Here is a 22,203-nt window from a genome sequence, read left to right as displayed (position 1 = left end):
TTATTATCTCAACAGAACTAGTTCTGTTTGTTGTTGTTCAAGATTTTGATTGACCTTTTACACCTTAAAGTTTATTCAAATTAGGGGAAAATAGTATGTATGCATCATCTGAAAACATGTTTGTCTGTGGAGGGTGTGTCATGATCAAAACATTTAGAACAATTTACTTGCATGCAAACAGTTGAAAGCATTCAGCGGTTTCAAATGTATGAGCAGCAGAACATACATGTTCAACTTTCTGACAGAATTCTTCTTACAAAGTTATGGTAAACTTACCAAGACCAAAAGTATTTGGAATGTGTGTAGTAATAAAATAAATATTTTTACTTGTACACTAATTGTAGTGTTGTCTATTGGGTTGAACAAAATAGAGGCATGATAGCTAGCTAGATAGACAGACATACTTTATCATCTCAGGAGTAAATTTAAATGTTTTTTATCGGCTAGTCATAAAACTAGCTAAGAAACAAATTTCATTAAGCCTACTTTAATGATTCTTCCTCTTTTTGTAACCCCATATTTCTCTCTGTGCATTTAGATTTCAGCTTGTTTATATGCAAATGAAATAAGAGACCCAAGTCGAGCGCATATATATATATATATAGCCTATATATACAGTGAGGAAAATAAGTATTTGAACACCCTGCTATTTTGCAAGTTCTCCCACTTGGAAATCATGGAGGGGTCTGAAATTGTCATCGTAGGTGCATGTCCACTGTGAGAGACATAATCGAAAAAATAAAAAATCCAGAAATCACAATATATGATTTTTTAACTATTTATTTGTGTGATACAGCTGCAAATAAGTATTTTGAACACCTGTCTATCAGCTAGAATTCTGACCCTCAAATACCTGTTAGTCTGCCTTTAAAATGTCCACCTCCACGCCATTTATTATCCTAAATTAGATGCACCTGTTTGAGGTCGTTAGCTGCATAAAAACACCTGTCCACCCCATACAATCAGTAAGAATCCAACTACTAACATGGCCAAGACCAAAGAGCTGTCCAAAGACACTAGAGACAAAATTGTACACCTCCACAAGGCTGGAAAGGGCTACGGGGAAATTGCCAAGCACATGGGCGTAGATTACGCGGGGGACGCGGGGGACGTGTCCCCCCCACTTTTTATAAAATGTAAATTCGTCCCCCGCACTTTTTCATAGGGCAAGTGTGTCCACGACAAGCTGAGGTTTTCGCGGGTGTGTGTATAGCCTACATCGAGATTTAAAATCCAAAGAGTCACGTCTATCTACATACGTGACTTTCACGTTTCCATGGTAATCAGTCACTCGTGCATCACGACACGCCCATGCTCGCACCCGCGCCCAATCCATTTTTTTTCATAGAGGTCGCAATGAGTTCAAAACGGCAAAAAACTCTTCAGTCTTCACTCGATCCTTTTTCACGAAAAAGTCAAGCGCTGTAAGTAAGTTGTCATGTGGTATCCGAATTGTGTTGCACAATGATGAATAACTCTGCCTATTTCTCTTGTTGAATAATTAACAAGTTTTGTTGTAAATTGAAAATATTCACTACCCGCACAAACGTGCGTTTATTTTCAATCTTTTTTTATTCGTAATGTCTTTTATTTTCACAGATGTTATCAAAGCCCTTCAAATTAGAATAAACATGGTGATTGTTAGCCTAATGCTGAATTTGTATTTTCATGCATTAACAGCCTGCTTGAATCAGGCAGCGTTGTAACGTGTACATGATGACAAACTTTAAGTTCTCTTGAAAAAGCCTAACCAGAAAGTTTGAAGTAGTTTTAAAAGCTTGAAGTTTGAAGGTTTTCAATTGGAAAGTTTTAGTTTAGTAAGATAGATAGATAGATAGATAATAATAAATAGTATTATATTAATAATAAATAGGGAATCACAGATAATGCAAGGATGATTCTGATTTGATTTAATTTAATTTAATGTTAAGTGGCGATTGATAGCCTATTACACTGACGGTAACAAAGTTTCAATTTGGAATGAAAGATGGAGCATAGGTTACATTTAATAAAATGAAGGAAAAAATGCCCTTTATAAAGGTAAAAAACGTATTCTGATAAGAGTGTTTTCCAACAGTGATGTAATAATTGTAGTTTGAATAATTGTAATGTGATGATCAGATACCATCATAGGTTTGGGCGGTTGGCGGGTGGATTATTTATTTTTAACAGCAGATTCGGGTGACTCAAAGTGCACCAGATTAATGAATTTATCTTTAAAATGTACAAATTTTCTTCCAGGGGGGCATGCCCCCGGACCCACCTAGGGGTACCGAGCTCCACCCACAAACACAGTAGGCTATATGATGGTCTATGAAAAATACAAATTTAATTATCTTATTATTAAAATGCATGATCAGGATTTTACCACTTCCGCCTAGTTTTGAGCCAGGAAAAACCCTGCATGTGCAATATAAAGTAATGAACATCTTTCTTTCTTTCTGTTTTATTGCTTTAAAAATAAATAGCATATTAAGCCAATTAAGCAAAAACCTGTCAACAAAAGTCTGAAAAAAACTGGTATTACACTTGACATTCTGTCCCCCTCACTTTTGAAATGATGGCTACGCCCCTGGCCAAGCAGCTTGGTGAAAAAAGGTCCACTGTTGGAGCAATCATTAGAACATGGAAGAAGCTAAACACGACTGTCAATCTCCCTCGGACTGGGGCTCCATGCAAGATCTCACCTCGTGGGGTCTCAATGATCCTAAGAAAGGTGAGAAATCAGCCCAGAACTACATGGGAGGAGCTGGTCAATGACCTGAAAAGAGCTGGGACCACTGTTTCCAAGGTTACTGTTGGTAATACACTAAGACGTCATGGTTTGAAATCATGCATGGCACGGAAGGTTACCCTGCTTAAACCAGCACATGTCAAGGCCCGTCTTAAGTTTGCCAATGACCATTTGGATGATCCAGAGGAGTCATGGGAGAAAGTCATGTGGTCAGATGAGACCAAAATAGAACTTTTTGGTCATAATTCCACGAACCGTGTTTGGAGGAAGAAGAATGATGAGTACCATCCCAAGAACACCATCCCTACTGTGAAGCATGGGGGTGGTAGCATCATGCTTTGGGGGTGTTTTTCTGCACATGGGACAGGGCGACTGCACTGTATTAAGGAGAGGATGACCGGGGCCATGTATTGCGAGATTTTGGGGAACAACCTCCTTTCCATCAGTTAGAGCATTGAAGATGGGTCGAGGCTGGGTCTTCCAACATGACAATGACCCGAAGCACACAGCCAGGATAACCAAGGAGTGGCTCTGTAAGAAGCATATCAAGGTTCTGGCGTGGCCTAGCCAGTCTCCAGACCTAAACCCAATAGAGAATCTTTGGAGGGAGCTCAAACTCCGTGTTTCTCAGCGACAGCCCAGAAACCTGACTGATCTAGAGAAGATCTGTGTGGAGGAGTGGGCCAAAATCCATCCTGCAGTGTGTGCAAACCTGGTGAAAAACTACAGGAAACGTTTGACCTCTGTAATTGCAAACAAAGGCTACTGTACCAAATATTAACATTGATTTTCTCAGGTGTTCAAATACTTATTTGCAGCTGTATCACACAAATAAATAGTTAAAAAATCATACATTGTGATTTCTGGATTTTCATGTCTCTCACAGTGGACATGCACCTACGATGACAATTTCAGACCCCTCCATGATTTCTAAGTGGGAGAACTTGCAAAATAGCAGGGTGTTCAAATACTTGTTATTTTCCTCACTGTATACATATATATACAGTGGTGTGAAAAAGTGTTTGCCCCCTTGGTAAATATGAGCAAATATGGCAGTAAAAAATAAATCTGCATTTTTAATCCTTTTGATATTTTATTTAAAAAATGTGCACAAATCTAACCTTTCATTGAAGTAAAATAATTGAAAGTGGGGGGAAAATCACATTATGAAATAAATGTTTTTCTCCAAAACACGTTGGGAACAATTGTTTAAGTTTCTGTTTAAGTGGCATGCTATAAATTAATTCAGTAGTGAACTTTGAGCCATTACAAAATAGCATGGATAGTGCTGTTGACCTTAATCAAACTGATTCAAAGAAAACCATTATAACTTGAACCATTATATGTTAAAGTAAATGCATTCAACAACAATAAATAATGTTTAGCTTTCGTTTTAACTGAATGTACTGTTTTGTGTAAACCGGTTTAACCGGACTTGTTTGACCTATTCCGGTGAAAAATGAACCTGGGGTAATTAACACATGGTTACCGAGTCGAACGTTCTCTGGGATGCGTTTCCATGATAATCGAATGTAAAGAGTTTTATCTCTAAAAACAGATTAGCTTATAACGCTAGTATATGGGGCATAGAATAAGTAAAAGTAAATCACTAGTTAATACCACTAACAAGGCTCAAAATAGCCTCACACTAACACGGTAGCATAATGAGGATCCCTACATGTAAACCAAAACATTGTGAACTTTGTAAGTGTACAGACAGTTTAATAAGAAGATACTTTATAAAGACAGTACATTACAGGCAGGAGCCATCTTGGAAAACAGTCTCGACTAGTCGAGCCATGAACTGTAATGAACGAATGTAATTTCATCGGCTTCATTCCCCTGAAACAATAGAGATAAGTGTAAGTTACCAGAAAAAGGTTTGTAAGACTTAATCAGTTTAACAGGCCAGGTCATTAAATACTTTAACTTTATATATCAAGTGTACTTAATATTTAAAGTTGCTAACCAAACAAAAATAATTGAATTTAACAAATATAAACAACTTTTCAGAAGTCTAAAGATGAATACCTGTTCGTCTCGTGTACTTTTATATAATGACTTTGATGCCTTTAAGTTTCCTGAAAAAAGAAAAGAAATGTGTAATTTGTAGCCTACAGCTGAACAGTTAAACTGAATTTAGGCAACATGAATTGTGATATGTGCCGCTAACCTTTTTTTGGTCTTTTTATTCTCCAGCACATGCACACATTTGACATCAGTGAGAGTAATAGACGCACACAGATCACAGGCAGCCATATTGTGGTACTGATGTTTTTACCGATAGCTTTTGTATTCTCTATCCATTCTCTACATCAGGATAAGGAGAATATGGCAGGATTTTAGGATCTGAATTGTCAGTTTAGTTAGAACACATAAAATGCTATATGGTCAAATATTATATAGCATTTTTACAACATGACTTAGATAACAAATTCAATGAAATTCTCAGTGACATTCTGTTTAAAGACATTAATTATTTTACTTTTTCAAATTTGCAATCATGTTCTTGTCATGTTTTTAATTGTTTACCTTTGGTCACTTATTTTAAATGAGTAGGCCTATGAAAATGTTATTAATGGAAATGTCTGAAATGCTTACCTTCAAAGTCAAGTTTAGTGCAGTGAGATCGCTCAGTCTTATAGTCCATACAGCAGTAGAGCATCAGATCAGTGTCTGTGATGTTCATCAGAAGCAGAGAGTGAGTGTTTGTAGGAGAACTGAGAGCTTTTATCCGCTCAGTGTAACTTGGGTGAATACTGGAGGGTTCTGGTTTACCTCCATACAGATATTCTAGTCTCAAAATTCTTACAAATGTTTGGTTTCCGTTTGTAATGATCCAGGTAATCTCTGTATCATCTTTAATGTTACAGGGGAGAGTTGTGTTTCCTCCTGGATGAACTTTCACTGTTGATCCTTCAGTGAGAATCATTAAGACACTGAAACCTGGAGATGAAACAAAAACAAGTATTATGACCTAAACTGGCTTTCTTTAAACCTATTTATTTTTTACTCTACATATGATGCATGTTTTCTTTAAACATTGATTGCTATCTATCAGAATAATGGTTTAAAACTGAGAATAAATTGCAACAAATAAGCAACAAGTGTTTTGATAGAAATAATTGAATTGAGCTTCAATCTCAATATAAAAAAAATTATTAAAATCAGCATTGTTTTTCCCTAAAAAAAAAGTATTTCCTAGACTGTGGAACACAGTCTTCTTCTGAATTAGTAAGTGACCAGTTTAGAGTATTGAAGGGAGGAATTATTATTGTTATTTACCATAAAAATGTCATTACACAAATGAATGATGAGTGTATTTACACCAATGTATTATTTCTTTAGTTGAAAGTCTTCTTTTCAAATATATTTGATTTCTGGATTATTTAGAGATCCATCTTTACACACTGAGGACAATCAATCAATTGTCCTCTGTGTGAAAAGATGGATCTCAAAACCGTTCAGTCACTGTGTGACAGGGTTCAAATATGCAGAATATGTGGAAAAACCAAAGAATGTGCAAGGGACAAGAGACTCTTGAACAACCCATGAACAAATAAATAAATAATCAGTTGTGATTCATCCAGGTAATGTCATCAAAATAAAGTTCACTTCTTCCACAGCACTGTGAATGTTTAATGGGATTTGTTCAATTATAACTATTATACTATTATAATTGCTTTAGCACATAGTGTTTATCTATACTTGATACGCTATATGAACTTACCATAATGAAAGCTATATGAACTCTTCACATTCATGTACAAGACTTTAGAACTGACAGATTGTTTAGTTTCCACACTAACTTTTGAGCAAACATCATGCAATTACGTTTTTTCATTTCCATTTTTCAGTGGTCTGGAAACTGGTTTCAGAATAGATCACATGTATTCTTTGGACCTGTATTTTTGTCCAACATATTGCTATAAATGACCACAGTGATTTCAAGCTTACCAAGAGAAAGCGTGTTCACAGTCAGACTCAAATCAAGAAAAATATTACTTTCTGCTATATATTCTTAAGAAGTATTATCACCTTTTACTGTGTTCAGTGTAATACTTCAGCGATATCTAGTCAGCCATCACAGACAGAAAATCTGAAAATGCATTACTATCAATCCAAAGCTATAAAGATGATGCCATATAACAATATTCCAAATTCAGCCTCTTAGTACAGAAAAAGAGGCCAGAAAAAAGAAATAGTGCTTTTTTTGTTCATTGCTAATTTTAGTTCATCATTCACAGAAAAAAAACACATATATACATATGATACACGTATTAAGCAAAAGGAGGACACACAAAGCATTTGGCATACTCACTTATCAATCCTCTCAGCATCTTTTATTCTGGGCTTCTCTCTGTGTTGTTATCTCTTCTAATCTGGGCTTCTTCCACTTGTGGCTTTTTCTTCTTTAAAATTAACTTTTTTTTTTTTTTTAAACGTCATAGCCTTGACTCACCAATAGGCAATGACTCTGTGATAGGAGTAGACGCGTGCACAGAGAGATGAAAATTAATGTTCAGGCAACCTAAAGGATGGATCAGTATCTTGCCAGGTTGTTTACAGTTATTTAAGCATGGTTATACAGGAGTTCACCAAAAAATGTAAATGATGTCATTTATTTATCCTCATGTCAGTGCTAACCTGTATGACTTACTTTCTTTTGTGGAACTCAAAGATATCTTGAGAAATGGTGAAACAACAACAACAAAAAATGAAATATCTTCAATATGAATCAATATGAGGGTGAATAAATTATGACAATTTTTTAGTTTGGGGTGAACTATCCCTTTAATTATACAAGCTGTCATCTAGATGTTGAGTATTTTAAGAGGGTAACAAATTCCTTGGTTTTTGAAATCAACTTAATGTGATATGACAGATGTATGGTAATGATGTATCTTTAAAATAATATTTCCTTTGAAATGAAAACATGTAAATTATGGATGATAACAAGAACTGATGAAAAATCAATAACAATCTAAAAAGACAATCTCATTAAGATATCACACTTTTCTAAGACTATACGAGTTGTCTAAACTATTGCCATTGCTTCATTATATAATCAAATTTAGCATTTATTTTCAGCCTTAATCTTCTAGCAAAAAGAACCTGAGGACTGTACAAACCACAATTTCCATTAAAATTTACAGAGCAAAATGCAAAGCACAGTGGTGAGAGCATTTGAGGTTTATACCCACAGCACGGCAGGATTAGTTCTAATACTGCATAGTGAATGTTAATGAGCATGATTAGGCTGAGTTCAATGGAAAATGTGTTTGAGTAAAAAAAGAAAAAGAAAATGTCTTATTAAGTGGTTGTTGTGGTGAAGCTCTGTGCGCACAAAAGTTAAATGACCTCAGAGAACAAAACCGAAGGTTGACTAATGTTTCAACAACTGTAAATGCTTGCACTATACAATAAATGTTTCAGTTAAAATGGATTTATCCAAATGAATTTCAGTCGCAATACCATAATAAAGCTCCACGAAGGCTTTGATCATAAAGATGATGCTTTATTATTAATTGGTTCTTTTGTTTCAAACATACACTTACTTTTCTCTAGTAGCTACTGTACATCCTGTGTCCCTCTGCTGTGTCAGTGAACAATAAGCACTGACAGATGGCTGCGTCTCTGTGGAAATATATTTTTTGTGATGTGTGTATATATATATATATTGAATTGAAATGACAGCTCAGCTACATTTACATTTACATTTAGTCATTTAGCAGACGCCTTTGTCCAAAGCGACTTACAAATTAGGACTGAATTCAGCGAGTCATCATAAAGAGGCAAAAGCAACAACAACGCAGGAAGTGCTCAAAATACGAAGTTCAGGTATTATTCAGAGTAGCATAAGCCTGATAAGTGATGTTTCAAAGGGAAAGGAAATTTATTTTTATTTATTTATTTTTTATTTATTTTTTTATAAGGTAAAGTGCTCACGGAAGAGATTCCCAGCGAGCAAAAAGTCGTCTAGAAGACGTCTAAAAGACGTCATTCTTAGACATCCAGAAGACGTCCTCACAGGAGCCAGAATGAAAGTTTTTTATACGTCTTTTCTGGACATTGTATAGACGTCAATTAAAGACGTGCTAAAGACGTCATTCTTAGACATCCAGAAGACGTCCTCACAGGAGCCAGAATGAACGTTTTTAATACGTCTTTTCTGGACATTGTATAGACGTCAATTAAAGACGTGCTAAAGACGTCATTCTTAGACATCCAGAAGACGTCCTCACAGAAGCCAGAATGAAAGTTTTTTATACGTCTTTTCTGGACATTGTATAGACGTCAATTAAAGACGTGCTAAAGACGTCATTCTTAGACATCCAGAAGACGTCCTCACAGGAGCCAGAATGAACGTTTTTTATACGTCTTTTCTGGACATTGTATAGACGTCAATTAAAGACGTGCTAAAGACGTCATTCTTAGACATCCAGAAGACGTCCTCACAGGAGCCAGAATGAAAGTTTTTTATACGTCTTTTCTGGACATTGTATAGACGTCAATTAAAGACGTGCTAAAGACGTCATTCTTAGACATCCAGAAGACGTCCGCACAGGAGCCAGAATGAAAGTTTTTTATACGTCTTTTCTGGACATTGTATAGACGTCAATTAAAGACGTGCTAAATACGTCATTCTTAGACATCCAGAAGATGTCCTCACAGGAGCCAGAATGAAAGTTTTTTATACGTCTTTTCTGGACATTGTATAGACGTCAATTAAAGACGTGCTAAAGACGTCATTCTTAGACATCCAGAAGACGTCCTCACAGGAGCCAGAATGAACGTTTTTTATACGTCTTTTCTGGACATTGTATAGACGTCAATTAAAGACGTGCTAAAGACGTCATTCTTAGACATCCAGAAGACGTCCTCACAGGAGCCAGAATGAAAGTTTTTTATACGTCTTTTCTGGACATTGTATAGACGTCAATTAAAGACGTGCTAAATTAGGGTTGTGACGATGAGGAAATTTCTCCACCGGTTAATCGACATGTGACAACACCGGTAATACCGGTATCACCGTGGGGGTGGGGGTTTCCTATTTTCCTCTTTTTTTCTGCTTTTAAATAGCTTATAAATGCGTGCGTATTATACTTTCACTTTCAGTTTTGCGGGAATTGGCAATTCGCGCGTCAATTGTTTGAATGGACGACAACGAAACTACAAAAAAAAACAAAAAAAAAACACTGATATTAAACATAACTTTTATTAACATAACGAAAAAAAACAACAACAATGCTACAGGCTGAAAAAACTGTGGAAGTTGGAACCAAACAAATAACACCATAGAACGTTTATTTCGTAGCCTATGTTAGAATGTTTTTAAAATGAATAAGAAAATAAAATAGAAAGATAAATAAATAAATTGCAAAACGTTTAAATACGATTAAACGAATGAACAAGAAACGAATATAAAAGAAAAACTTCCAAAATGACATCAGGCTACAAAAATGACAAGTCAGCAGTCTTAAAAAAAATAAAAAAAAAATAAACAAAAACACTATAAATTGTTATTTATTAACAGTGCAGTCTACATGTTTTTTGCCAGGAAACCCAACATGTTGACCATCTCTGGCTTAAGATGGGATCTTGTGGGGCTCACTATGTTCCCCATCGTGCTGAACACTCTCTCGGATGCGCAGCTTGTTGCGCACACGCAAAGATACTTTTTGGCTACCTTTGCCAACAGGGGGAACCTACTTTGGTTCTCTTTCCACCAGGCCAGAGGATCCTGCTCTGCGTGAATGGGGGATTCCTGAGCATAGGTGGAGATTTCCGACACCACCATTTCTGGAATAGTCAAATTAACTGTCACAGTGTCTGATTTTCTTTTTAATAAACTGGCCAACGTTTTTTTTCTTTTGGGCTGTGGGTCGACCACGATGTCGGCTTCCTCATTTTGTTCTCCCTCTTCTCTCATGGAGTGCACTGACTGCGCTTTCCTACCGAGGATGACCGCTTCTTCCTCTATCATCTTCTTGATCTCTTCGACATTCGAGTCATAGTCACCTTTGTAGCGCGGGTCCAGGAATGTTGTCTTGCGCATAAGCTGCTGGCTTGCTTCTGGCAGAGCTTTATATTTCTCGTCTAAAATAGACACGATGCCGGCTTTAAGGTTGGCTGTCAGTTGGCTGTCATCATCCGATGGGGCCAACGTGTCCTCTTTAATGAGACGCAGCACAGGGAGAAGAGATGACGCGGTTACGTAATTCTCTCCTGACAGAATGTCGGTGAACTCACTTACTGGCTTTAACGCTTTGTTCAGCGATTGCAACACATCCTCATCTTGCCATGTGATGCTCACATTGACTTTACGATCTTCAGCAAGAACTCGATTGATGGCCGTCCTCTGCTCTAGCATCCTATCAATCATTTTTTGCTTAGAGCCCCAGCGAGTTGCACAGTCCTCAAGGAGAAAATAAATCCATTATTATTATTATTGTTATTATTATTATTATTATTACCACCAATGATAATAATAAAAAAAACATAAGATGTGGTATGAAACCCGGAATTTCCGAAAAAGTGCACGAAAAAATCTCAAACTTTCTCTTAAGCTGTTCTGCAAAGGATAACGCGGTTTTCTGCCGAATATCCTTTAAAGTAAACTACTTTAAAGCAGTTTAATTATAATCTTTATTTTATTTTATTTTATTTACAATATGTTTTATAATATTTTATTTACTATACTAAAGACTTTTTATAAGAACTAAGAGTAAACTTACCGTGACGAGCGAGTGCTCTGGGAGGCCAAGGTGGACTTGGGCTTTCTGCAGCTCCCTTCTCCTTTTCCAGCTGTGAGAGAACATGCCGTTTATTGTGCGACAAACAGAAAGGGCACGGTCCGTACGGGCTTTCTCCGTCTTCTCAATAGTGTTGGACACAGCTAGGTTCAGGTTGTGCCCAAAGCAGCTTAACCAGGGCCAGCCTAAATTACGAACAGCCGCTTTAATGTTGCTTCCACTGTCAGTCGTGACACAAGACACATTATCCTCTTTTAATCCCCAGTCATGCAGAGCCTCATCCAAAGCATCGGCCAAGTTAGCAGCAGTGTGGTCCTGTGGCAAAAAACTTGTTTGGAGGCATTTTGACACCAGTGTCCATTCCGTGTCAATGAAATGGAAAGTTAGCGACATGTAAGGTGTCATTTTTGTACTCGACCACATATCGGTTGTAAGCGAAAAATACTCGACTGTGGTGGAAATGGCCTGTTGCAGCTCACCACGGATACGGTTGTAGGCACGTGGAACAGCTGTTTTTGAGAAATATGTACGTCCAGGCAATTCATACTGGCTGTCGAGTGTGGTTACGAGGTCTTTGAAAGACTGTTTTTCAACTGTGTTGAAAGACACCATTCCTTTGCAGAGATACTTGGTCACTGCATCAGTGCATTTGTTCCACCTCACACTGTCCCTCTTATATTTTGTGCATCGCTTAAATGCATCACTAATTGATGGCTGCACCTGTTCGTCTGGCTTCTGCGGTCGATTTTTTACTGCATTGCCCAATTTGGCAGCCTCATTTTTGTGGTGCGCTTGAAGATGCGTGTATAAATTAGTTGTGTTTCCTCCAGATGCTGCCACCTTTGTCAGGCAAAGTTTGCAGATAGCCTCATTAACATTTTCAGGTTCCCTTTTTGCATTTGGTTTGAACCCAAAATATTGCCAAACAGGCGCTTTTGCGTTGCGTTTCGACACTAAATCGTCCGCCATTCTTTTTCTGTAAATTCGACTCCTCTCGTTCTCCTCACGTGATAAATGAAAGATGACGCATTAGCTATGTTCAGTTTTTAATTATAGTGCATGCTCTCGTCTTAAGTAAATTATTTAGAATTATATTTTCCATTTAATTCAAATAAATATTGAATAAAAAAAAAAAAAAAAAAAAATAAATATGGGGACGGTGTCACGGTGGAAAAGCGATGTCACCGGTATTGCGTCTTAAAACCGGTAACACCGTCAACACCGTCTATCGTGGCAAGCCTATGCTAAATACGTCATTCTTAGACATCCAGAAGACGTCCTCACAGGAGCCAGAATGAAAGTTTTTTTTACGTCTTTTCTGGACATTCTATAGATGTCAAGTAAAGACTTGCTACAGATGTAATTGTTAGACATCTAAAGGCAGTCAGAATAAAAGTTGTATTAGACGTGTTTTCTGTAGTAGAAATGTCAAAGACTGTTAAAGACCCATACTGACATGGAAATCCTATATGTGCATTTTTCAAGGATCCAACTTTAAAAAATATTTACTTACAAATATTTACAAAACAGTGGCAGTGAGGGAGCTAGTTCTCACTGAGAAAAACCCAGTTACTCAAAGTTAATGGTTGTCGTGTCATGAAACTGCCGACACACAGACCATAGACCTAAATAAGATTTTAAAGAATATTGATAATATTGAATATTCAATTGAATAACTGTGTAGTGTATATACTTGCATTTGTATATCTTAACAATATAACTGTAATAAACTGCTTACCATTTTCCTGTAAAACAAACTAATCACTCCAAGAAATCAACTATTTAAATCTCAAAATATATTTTTATTACTATTTTGTTCTGCTGGACCAAAACTTAACAGCCGGAAGACTAAAGTATAAATTAACACAATACAACTTAAAAGCCTGAACAGTAAAGTTGTAAATTAACACAATTTCCCTTTAAATAATCTATAAAATGTTAAAACAATATAACATAACAATTAACAAAATATGGCTGCTACAAGGTTCACAAGCTTCATTTATAGCAGCAAGCAGTTTCAGATGATCGGCTACAGACTTTATTTGGGCCTCTATTGCAGCTGGGTCCCATTTCATGACAGCAGCTACAATCAAAGCAAAAAAAATCCACATGTTAAATAAATAAATACAAATGCCACTGTTGTGGTTTAGCTTATAGCAGAGATACATAGTTGAAAATTTGAGTACTCGAATCAATTAAATGAAATAAATCACAAATCAAGTAAAATTACATCAAGCCTGATATAAGGCATTCCACACACACACACACACACACACACACACACACACACACACACACACACACACACACACACACACACACACACACACACACACACACACACACACACACACACACACACACACATATAGGTGCCATTTACAACTTCATGTGATTTTAGTGATCGGATAGCTATATGATCTTGAAAAGACCAGGTGTAAATGCCCTCCGAAATGCATTCGTGACGCATTTGAATCTGATTGCTCAAACCACTTCAGGAGGTGGTCTGGGCCGCATTCCAGAAGAAACTGGACAAGTGTAAATGCATCTGGTTGTTGAAACCACATGTAAATTTTACTCCTCCCAAAAACGCTCTAAAATAAAGTTGTAAGAGCGTGTTATAGGCTATATGTCATGTTATAGCAAGTTATGACGACGCTACTGCCGCATCGCCGCTGACCATCTAACGTTATTCATCAAGCCAACGTGCAAACTATCGCAAATTAAAGTGAAAGTAAGTCCCCGATGCTTAACACACAGTTATCATCATTAAAAGTAAAGAAACGAAATGATCTTACCAGGGCTGTTGCGCTCTCTCCTATTGCGGTCTTTGATTTAGAAATTTTAACGGATGATCAATAAAATGCAGTTCATATCTGTTGCTTTCGGTGACGTGAACACCATTAAATTTGCATAGCGAGGGAATCGAAGATCTGATTTATATCCGTTTTGCAAAAACACATTTATGTGACCAGGTGTAAATGAAATTGTTGTGATAAAACAGATAGCTATCCGATCTGAGAAAACGCATCAAGTGGCCAGGTTTAAACAGCCCCATATACACACACACACACACACACACACACACACACACACACACACACACACACACACACACACACACACACACACACACACATATTAGGGGTGTAAGTTAACGGTTCACAAAATTCATGGTTCGGTTCAATACGATACACTTGTGTCATGGTTCGGTACGTTTGATACAGGAAAAAGAAAGAAATGCCAGAGAAATTTCCTTGATTTAATATTTGTAACTTTTTTTTTTTGTATTAAACGTAACATCATAAAGTATGATTTTTTTTTTTTTTACTTTGAGGAATGATGAAGCTATAATTGACTCTTAGAAGCATGTAAAACAGCTCCTTGAAAAAAAAATGTAATGTAATATTGTAGTTATAAACAAAGGTTTATTTTAGTTCAGATTAACATTTGAGGGCAGTAATTTTATTCATGTCAAAATAAAACCAACGTAATGTAACTTGAAAGCATTATAGCCATTCCTGCCAAACTTCCATGGTTACAGTTTGTTTTACTACAGTAAATCCATGGTGAATGTTGCTGATCTGTGGACACTGGATTGTTCATTCATGGCACATTGTTTCCACGTCAGCGCTGTTTGATCCGTTAATAACAGAGAAATATGAATGCTTCTCAATAGATCTCGCAGCGATGTTATTACTTCAGTGGGGATCTCTTAGCGCCGTGTAGTAACAGTGTCGCTTGATCAAGATCGGCTCGCGCTGCACTGGTCCAAACTGATAAACGGCACGTGAAGCACATAATAACAGCACCTGCTTTCTGGTCAGTTAGCCTACAGTACCTGCTTTTTTTGTGGAAACCAAATCTTTTGATTGTGAGAGAGCCATGTGTTAAAAGTCAGATGGCACTTAATCTACTTTATGATTTGCCCTATGTCTGAACAAAAGAAATAAAAGTGAACTATCTATACCATATTGAATTGCATAGCATCATATTTTTGCAATGCGTTGAATTGAAATCGAATCGCACCGGATCGTAATAAAAGTGAATCGTATTGCATTGCATCGGTAGCTGGCAGCTGCTTATATGTATCATTAATGTATTGTATCGTTGGCTATGCATCGAGATGCGTATCGTATCGGCCTCAGTTATGGAGATGCACATCCCTAATACCTATATAGGAAAAGTAACTACATTTACATACTGTGAATAGTTTTTTCCATCGAAAATCGCAATTGTATCGAATTATGTCATTTTCTTAATCTTACACCCCTAATATAAACACATACATATAGTACTTTGGAGACCAATTGTGTTGAAATAACATTGAGACTAAGGAGGTAGAGGACGAATACTCACTTCTCTTGGTAGCTGTTCTGATGAATGACGGATCCTGGCCACAGAAAGATAAAAGAGAGAGGTAAAAGGGGAGAATTAATTAGCATGGGTCACATTTCATTCGTTTTGTCTGGTATCTAAAACTTATGTCTGATAGAAAAATGTGCATCACCAAAAGAAGGAACATGTAGATTAACACAGTGGATCTGTCCAAACGGTAATCGTTTTAATAACATTGTCATCTGTACAAAGAAAAATCTCTTCCGTTTTTAGTACATTGTTGATGTGTAAAAGTTCCTTAAGTTTGTGTGTTCTTGACGTCTTTTCTTTTAACCCTGCAGGTAGTTACATTACATTTTATATATTAATAAAAGTTTTACCTATGGAACTTCGGTATGATGAAAATGTGTGTAATATAGCAAACCCAAACAAACAACTCAATTATTCTATGTTAAATTGAACTCTTCCACCATATCTACTTTAAAATGAAACACAGGAACTTGCCATCCTAGGTCACATTACCATAAATATAATATAAAATTACTATAAGATAAAATTACTTCAGTTAATTTACCATCGGATGCATGTCCCCCTTTGCTAACCCTTTTGTGGAAGGGCTCTTTGAGAAGGGATTTAGATGTTTGCTTCGAACACCCCTTTAATTGTACATTTATTAAATCACATGTAATGTTTATAAATAATACTAGGTAAAGGAGAGCAAACTGATTCCCCCTTCATTTTATCTACCTTATGCCGACCAAAAGGTATATGATTTTCTTTCTTCAGATGAAAACACATATTTTAGAAAAAAATAAACTAGACTTTTAGAAATATTATCCATCTCTTGTGTTTGTGTGTCAAATAATGCAAGTGAATAGACACCAAAATGCTGAAGGTCGAAAAAGTCCAAGAGCATTGTAAAGCTCACATGATAAGTGCAGAAAACATCTTGTGTGAACAACACAGCAAGCTGTGAGTACGCTGTATGAAGTTTCTGGCGTATGCACTTGCATTATATTGGCTTACAATAATGGATAATTTTTCAAAAAATCTTTGTGGAAAGAAAGTCAGATATATATCTAGAATGGCACGAGAGAAGAAAAAAATCGATATTTTTTTAATTTCGGAGTGCATTGTGCCTTTAAAATTGACTGCGGATTTAAATACTGGGTAACACTTTATTTCGATAGTCCACTTTAGACATTCTACTAACTATAAGTAACTACATAATTGTCAACTATCTGTCATTAGAGTATTAGTAGACTGTCTGCTTAATATTTGCTAACACTCTGTTTTGTTGGTCCCCCAACAGACATTCTACTGACTATAAGTTACTTGGCAACTACAAGTCAACTTATTCTCCTAACCCGAATCCTAACATCTAAACTTAACCTACCAGTCTATTGACTGTCTACTACAGCCTACTAATACTCTAATGAGAGTTAGTTGACATGTTAGTGAAAGTGGACTATCGAAATAAAGTGTAACCAGATACTGCAGTGGATACTTACTAGTGATGGACTTGTTTCTCTGTTGGTGCCTATTCTGCCCCGTAAGTCCAATGCTTGATCTAAAAATATATATAAAAAAAAAAAAGTGTGTTAATAGGATTATTGATAGCGTAACATAGGACCATTTTTTAATGTTCCATAAGTGTTATATAAATCTGGAGAATCCTTACTAAAAATTAACAATGTCTTGCGACACTAACCAAATGGTAATAAATTATTGTAATATGTAAAATAGGTAAGAGGCCGCACTATGCATAAACTTTTATTTGCAAAAACAGTTATCTCATTATGTAGCTTACTCACCCATATGTTGAAATTGTATGAGTTTCTAATGTAGAACCATAATTAAGATATCTTGAAAAATGCCTTTTATTTTTGTCATAGGCTACAATGCATACAGTTGTTTTATTCCCCAAATTCTTGTGTTTCACAAAAGTAAGTTATACAGGTTTGAAAATACTTTCATTTTGAAAGACATTTATTTTTGGGTCAGCTAGGCCTGTAAACTCAAGAAGATAAAGCTTGTCTGGAGGGTTTGAACCAGTGCATTTGAGCAGATTCACATGTTCTGCCTCTATTTCACGTGTATTTTATGACAATACTCACACCGCATCTGAACATCGTGTGGCTGGATAATATTTATTCCCCAAATGCCTGGATCATGAAGGAAACACACACATACACATCAATATTAGTTATTTGTTTTACTTACTTACGGAGACATTTGCAAAAGCTTGCTAAATTGACTCACCAGCTCCAAAACATATTATTACGACTCGTTAATTTAACTGATCGGTTAGCCATCCCGCGATCAATAGATTCATAAGCCTAGTTTGCAGATTCTTATAGTATAAGACTGTGACAGTTCCTTTCTGTCTAAAGATACAATTCTCAGTTCACTCGTTGTAAGCTCCCATGCTGAGTTTTATTTTATCATAAACTAAGTTAGACAAGTTACACATGCTAGCAGCACATAACATTAATACCTACATTGGAATACCGTATGCACTAACAATATTGCTCTAATCGCGTTTAGATTCTCAATTTAATACACTATATCTTGATGTAGCAGAATTTGTATAAAATAAAGTTTTACCTTCCGTAGATTGCAATATTTCCGTTGATAAAATTCTTTGTCCATATTCCTTGTTTGTTCTTCATTTACATCCAGCAACACCCAGCAACTCGCTCAAAATAAACATTTAGCAGTCCGATGAAAAATAATCCATGTTTTAAACGATGTAAAACCCACAGAATAGGCAAATTGAAGATCCCGCGCAGCAGCAAAGCAAACACCGACTCACTCAACTGACGTTTATTCAAACTTGACTCGTAAAGGCGCGCATAGTTGTCATTGGCTAGATTCCTGGATGACAGGCAGAATAAACAGAGAATAACCAATCATGCTCAAAACAGCTAGGAGAGACAGCCAATAGTGTGGCAACATTGCAATTACAGGAAAATATGAATATATATATATATATATATATATATATATATATATATATATATATATATATATATATATATATATATATATATATATAAATAAAATATATTATGTGCTATTTATTTGGTTGTATTTGTAGGCTGGCTGTTATATTTAATCAATTGGTTAAATTGTTTTTTCATTGCAGTGCATGATTAAAAATTAAACAATAAAAGTGAAAGATTAAAAATACTGTAAGAACTTACAGTAACTGACCATATATAATATTTATTTACCACTGTTCTGATAAAGTGCAATTTAATAGAGCAAACAGTATATTAAACAGAGCAAACACTGCATATATTCATATACAATTCTGTATGTAGATCTATATGAAAATCTAATGAATTGGTATCATGGTGGTGACAGTTACATTCATGTGACCCATAATGACCCTTTTACACTTTCACAAATTCTTGACCTTTCCTTTAGAAACACTCTTATGCCTAATAATGTCAACATCCATTTTCACCCTGTGTGGCACTGGTACACAACCTGTTGGTTTAGAGTTAATCCTCTGTCCAACGCAACACTTTGGTAACATTGGCATAATTATAAACAAGTTACAACATAATACCCCGGGTTTCACACTACACAGGCAAGTCTGTAGTCCCAGACTAAAATGCATGTTTGAGCTGTATTACCTGAAAGCAACTTGTACTGACATATCTTATGGCAGTGCCATTGTTTTGTCTCAAGATGCACGCCGGTAATGTTTTTGTGTTTTTTTAAGGCACATTTTTAAAAGCTATAATTAAATACCCAAATTGAACTAAGGACAAATCCTGGCTTTATCTAAACCCTGTCTGTGAAACCGGGTCTGGGTTAGAAATTAAGGGTTAAGGTTAACCCTAACCCTAACCTTAAGACTTGTCTACAGACTTTTATTTAACAGCATGGTGTTAACTGCAGTGGTTAGGCCTTTAGCATTGATAAAGGACAAAAATCTTCTCACTGTGACAGTCTGTTTAGTAAAGATTGTTTGTATGGATTGTCCCTAAACTAGAGCTATTGATGCATTCAAGACATACCTAGTATCATAAAGATCGTATTTACAAATTGAACACACATGAACGCCGCCACAATGATGAAAATATGAGTAGGAAGCTTGGGATTTTCTTTAATCCACAATCTCGAGTTATGAGTGTGTCAGTGAGAAACATTGTGGAATACCACAATACTTGGGTATTTAGCAGTTACATTGTCAGGCTTTTCTATTTACGATGAAGTAAGCTAATGCCTGCACAAAATATGACAGTGTTATAGTATAACAATATAACATGTAGGCTAATGATACATTTTACAGTGGCTTCATAAATTAATTTAAAACATAAAAAAAATAAAAAAAATATAGTAAAACCTCATGAATACAAACTTCCCAGGAGGACTTAAAAGTGCCATGTGTGCATCATGAACCCTGTTGGTGTCTGACCAGCAAGATCAATTTAACAGTTAATGATATAGTCCGTAACAGTCAGTTAATTGTTTGTCATTTTGTTCTGAACTAGTTCTGGCTGTCAGTCATTGACTGTTTCTGGATTTCAACGGACGTCCAGATTATAGTCAGTATGAACGTCTGTTCTGAACTAGTTCTGGCTGTCAGTGGACGTTTAGATTATGGCCGGATTGGACATCTTAATTCACGTCATTTATGGACTGTTTCTGGATGTCAACGGACGTCCAGATTATAGTCAGTATGAACGTCTGTTTTGAACTAGTTCTGGCTGTCAGTGGACGTTTAGATTATGGCCGGATTGGACATCTTTATTCACGTCATTTATGGACTGTTTCTGGATGTCAACGGACGTCCAGATTATAGTCAGTATGAACGTCTGTTCTGAACTAGTTCTGGCTGTCAGTGGACGTTTAGATTATGGACGGATTGGACATGTTTATTCACGTCATTTATGGACTGTTTCTGGATGTCAACGGACGTCCAGATTATAGTCAGTATGAACGTATTTTCTGAACTAGTTCTGGCTGTCAGTGGACGTTTAGATTATGACCGGATTGGACATGTTTATTCACGTCATTTATGGACTGTTTCTGGATGTCAACGGACGTCCAGATTATAGTCAGTATGAACGTCTGTTCTGAACTAGTTCTGGCTGTCAGTGGACGTTTAGATTATGGACGGATTGGACATGTTTATTCACGTCATTTATGGACTGTTTCTGGATGTCAACGGACGTCCAGATTATAGTCAGTATGAACGTCTGTTTTGAACTAGTTCTGGCTGTCAGTGGACGTTTAGATTATGGCCGGATTGGACATCTTTATTCACGTCATTTATGGACTGTTTCTGGATGTCAACGGACGTCCAGATTATAGTCAGTATGAACGTCTTTTCTGAACTAGTTCTGGCTGTCAGTGGACGTTTAGATTATGGACGGATTGGACATGTTTATTCACGTCATTTATGGACTGTTTCTGGATGTCAACGGACGTCCAGATTATAGTCAGTATGAACGTCTTTTCTGAACTAGTTCTGGCTGTCAGTGGACGTTTAGATTATGACCGGATTGGACATGTTTATTCACGTCATTTATGGACTGTTTCTGGATGTCAACGGACGTCCAGATTATAGTCAGTATGAACGTCTTTTCTGAACTAGTTCTGGCTGTCAGTGGACGTTTAGATTATGACCGGATTGGACATGTTTATTCACGTCATTTATGGACTGTTTCTGGATGTCAACGGACGTCCAGATTATAGTCAGTATGAACGTCTGTTCTGAACTAGTTCTGGCTGTCAGTGGACGTTTAGATTATGGACGGATTGGACATGTTTATTCACGTCATTTATGGACTGTTTCTGGATGTCAACGGACGTCCAGATTATAGTCAGTATGAACGTCTTTTCTGAACTAGTTCTGGCTGTCAGTGGACGTTTAGATTATGACCGGATTGGACATGTTTATTCACGTCATTTATGGACTGTTTCTGGATGTCAACGGACGTCCAGATTATAGTCAGTATGAACGTCTGTTCTCAACTAGTTCTGGCTGTCAGTGGACGTTTAGATTATGGCCGGATTGGACATCTTTATTCACGTCATTTATGGACTGTTTCTGGATGTCAACGGACGTCTAGATTATAGTCAGTATGAACGTCTTTTCTGAACTAGTTCTGGCTGTCAGTGGACGTTTAGATTATGACCGGATTGGACATCTTTATTCACGTCATTTATGGACTGTTTCTGGATGTCAACGGACGTCCAGATTATAGTCAGTATGAACGTCTGTTCTCAACTAGTTCTGGCTGTCAGTGGACGTTTAGATTATGGCCGGATTGGACATCTTTATTCACGTCATTTATGGACTGTTTCTGGATGTCAACGGACGTCTAGATTATAGTCAGTATGAACGTCTTTTCT

At 36.5% G+C, this 22,203-nt stretch overlaps 3 protein-coding genes and 1 long non-coding RNA gene across 5 annotated transcripts in view; 1 reads left to right on the top strand and 3 right to left on the bottom strand.

The window, feature by feature from the left end:
* LOC309510013 (uncharacterized protein) overlaps window positions 1–22,203 on the top strand; it is a gene marked incomplete at its 3' end in the record, with an annotated part of 1,894,646 nt that overhangs the window by 86,060 nt on the left and 1,786,383 nt on the right. The gene's annotated exons all lie outside the window — the stretch shown is intronic.
* LOC309510025 (uncharacterized protein) lies at window positions 4,251–7,522 on the bottom strand. The gene is made up of 4 exons (XM_082191160.1): window positions 7,056–7,522; window positions 5,336–5,680; window positions 4,766–4,815; window positions 4,251–4,576 (listed from the first exon to the last, which is right to left on the bottom strand). Exons 1-4 carry the CDS (start codon window positions 7,072–7,074, stop codon window positions 4,523–4,525), a joined length of 468 nt encoding a protein of 155 aa, XP_082047286.1. The 5' UTR covers window positions 7,075–7,522; the 3' UTR covers window positions 4,251–4,522.
* LOC309510018 (E3 SUMO-protein ligase ZBED1-like) lies at window positions 9,698–12,726 on the bottom strand. The gene is made up of 2 exons (XM_082191153.1): window positions 11,473–12,726; window positions 9,698–11,153 (listed from the first exon to the last, which is right to left on the bottom strand). The coding sequence occupies exons 1-2, from the start codon at window positions 12,457–12,459 to the stop codon at window positions 10,278–10,280; spliced, it is 1,863 nt and encodes a 620-aa protein (XP_082047279.1). The 5' UTR covers window positions 12,460–12,726; the 3' UTR covers window positions 9,698–10,277.
* On the bottom strand, window positions 13,109–20,242 carry LOC309510037. 2 transcript variants are annotated; one of them, XR_014210153.1, is made up of 5 exons: window positions 18,436–20,242; window positions 17,948–17,993; window positions 17,340–17,398; window positions 15,850–15,883; window positions 13,109–13,573 (listed from the first exon to the last, which is right to left on the bottom strand). It is a non-coding gene; the product is annotated as an uncharacterized lncRNA (long non-coding RNA). The 2 variants fall into 2 exon arrangements; XR_014210154.1 differs by lacking the exon at window positions 17,340–17,398 and having other exon boundaries at window positions 18,436–18,982.

Source organism: Leuciscus leuciscus, assembly GCF_965113295.1.
Source record: "Leuciscus leuciscus genome assembly, contig: SUPER_11_unloc_1, whole genome shotgun sequence".
Taxonomy (NCBI): domain Eukaryota; kingdom Metazoa; phylum Chordata; class Actinopteri; order Cypriniformes; family Leuciscidae; genus Leuciscus; species Leuciscus leuciscus.
Note: the sequence above shows the minus strand (reverse complement) of the source record. Positions and strands in the feature narration are given on the sequence as shown.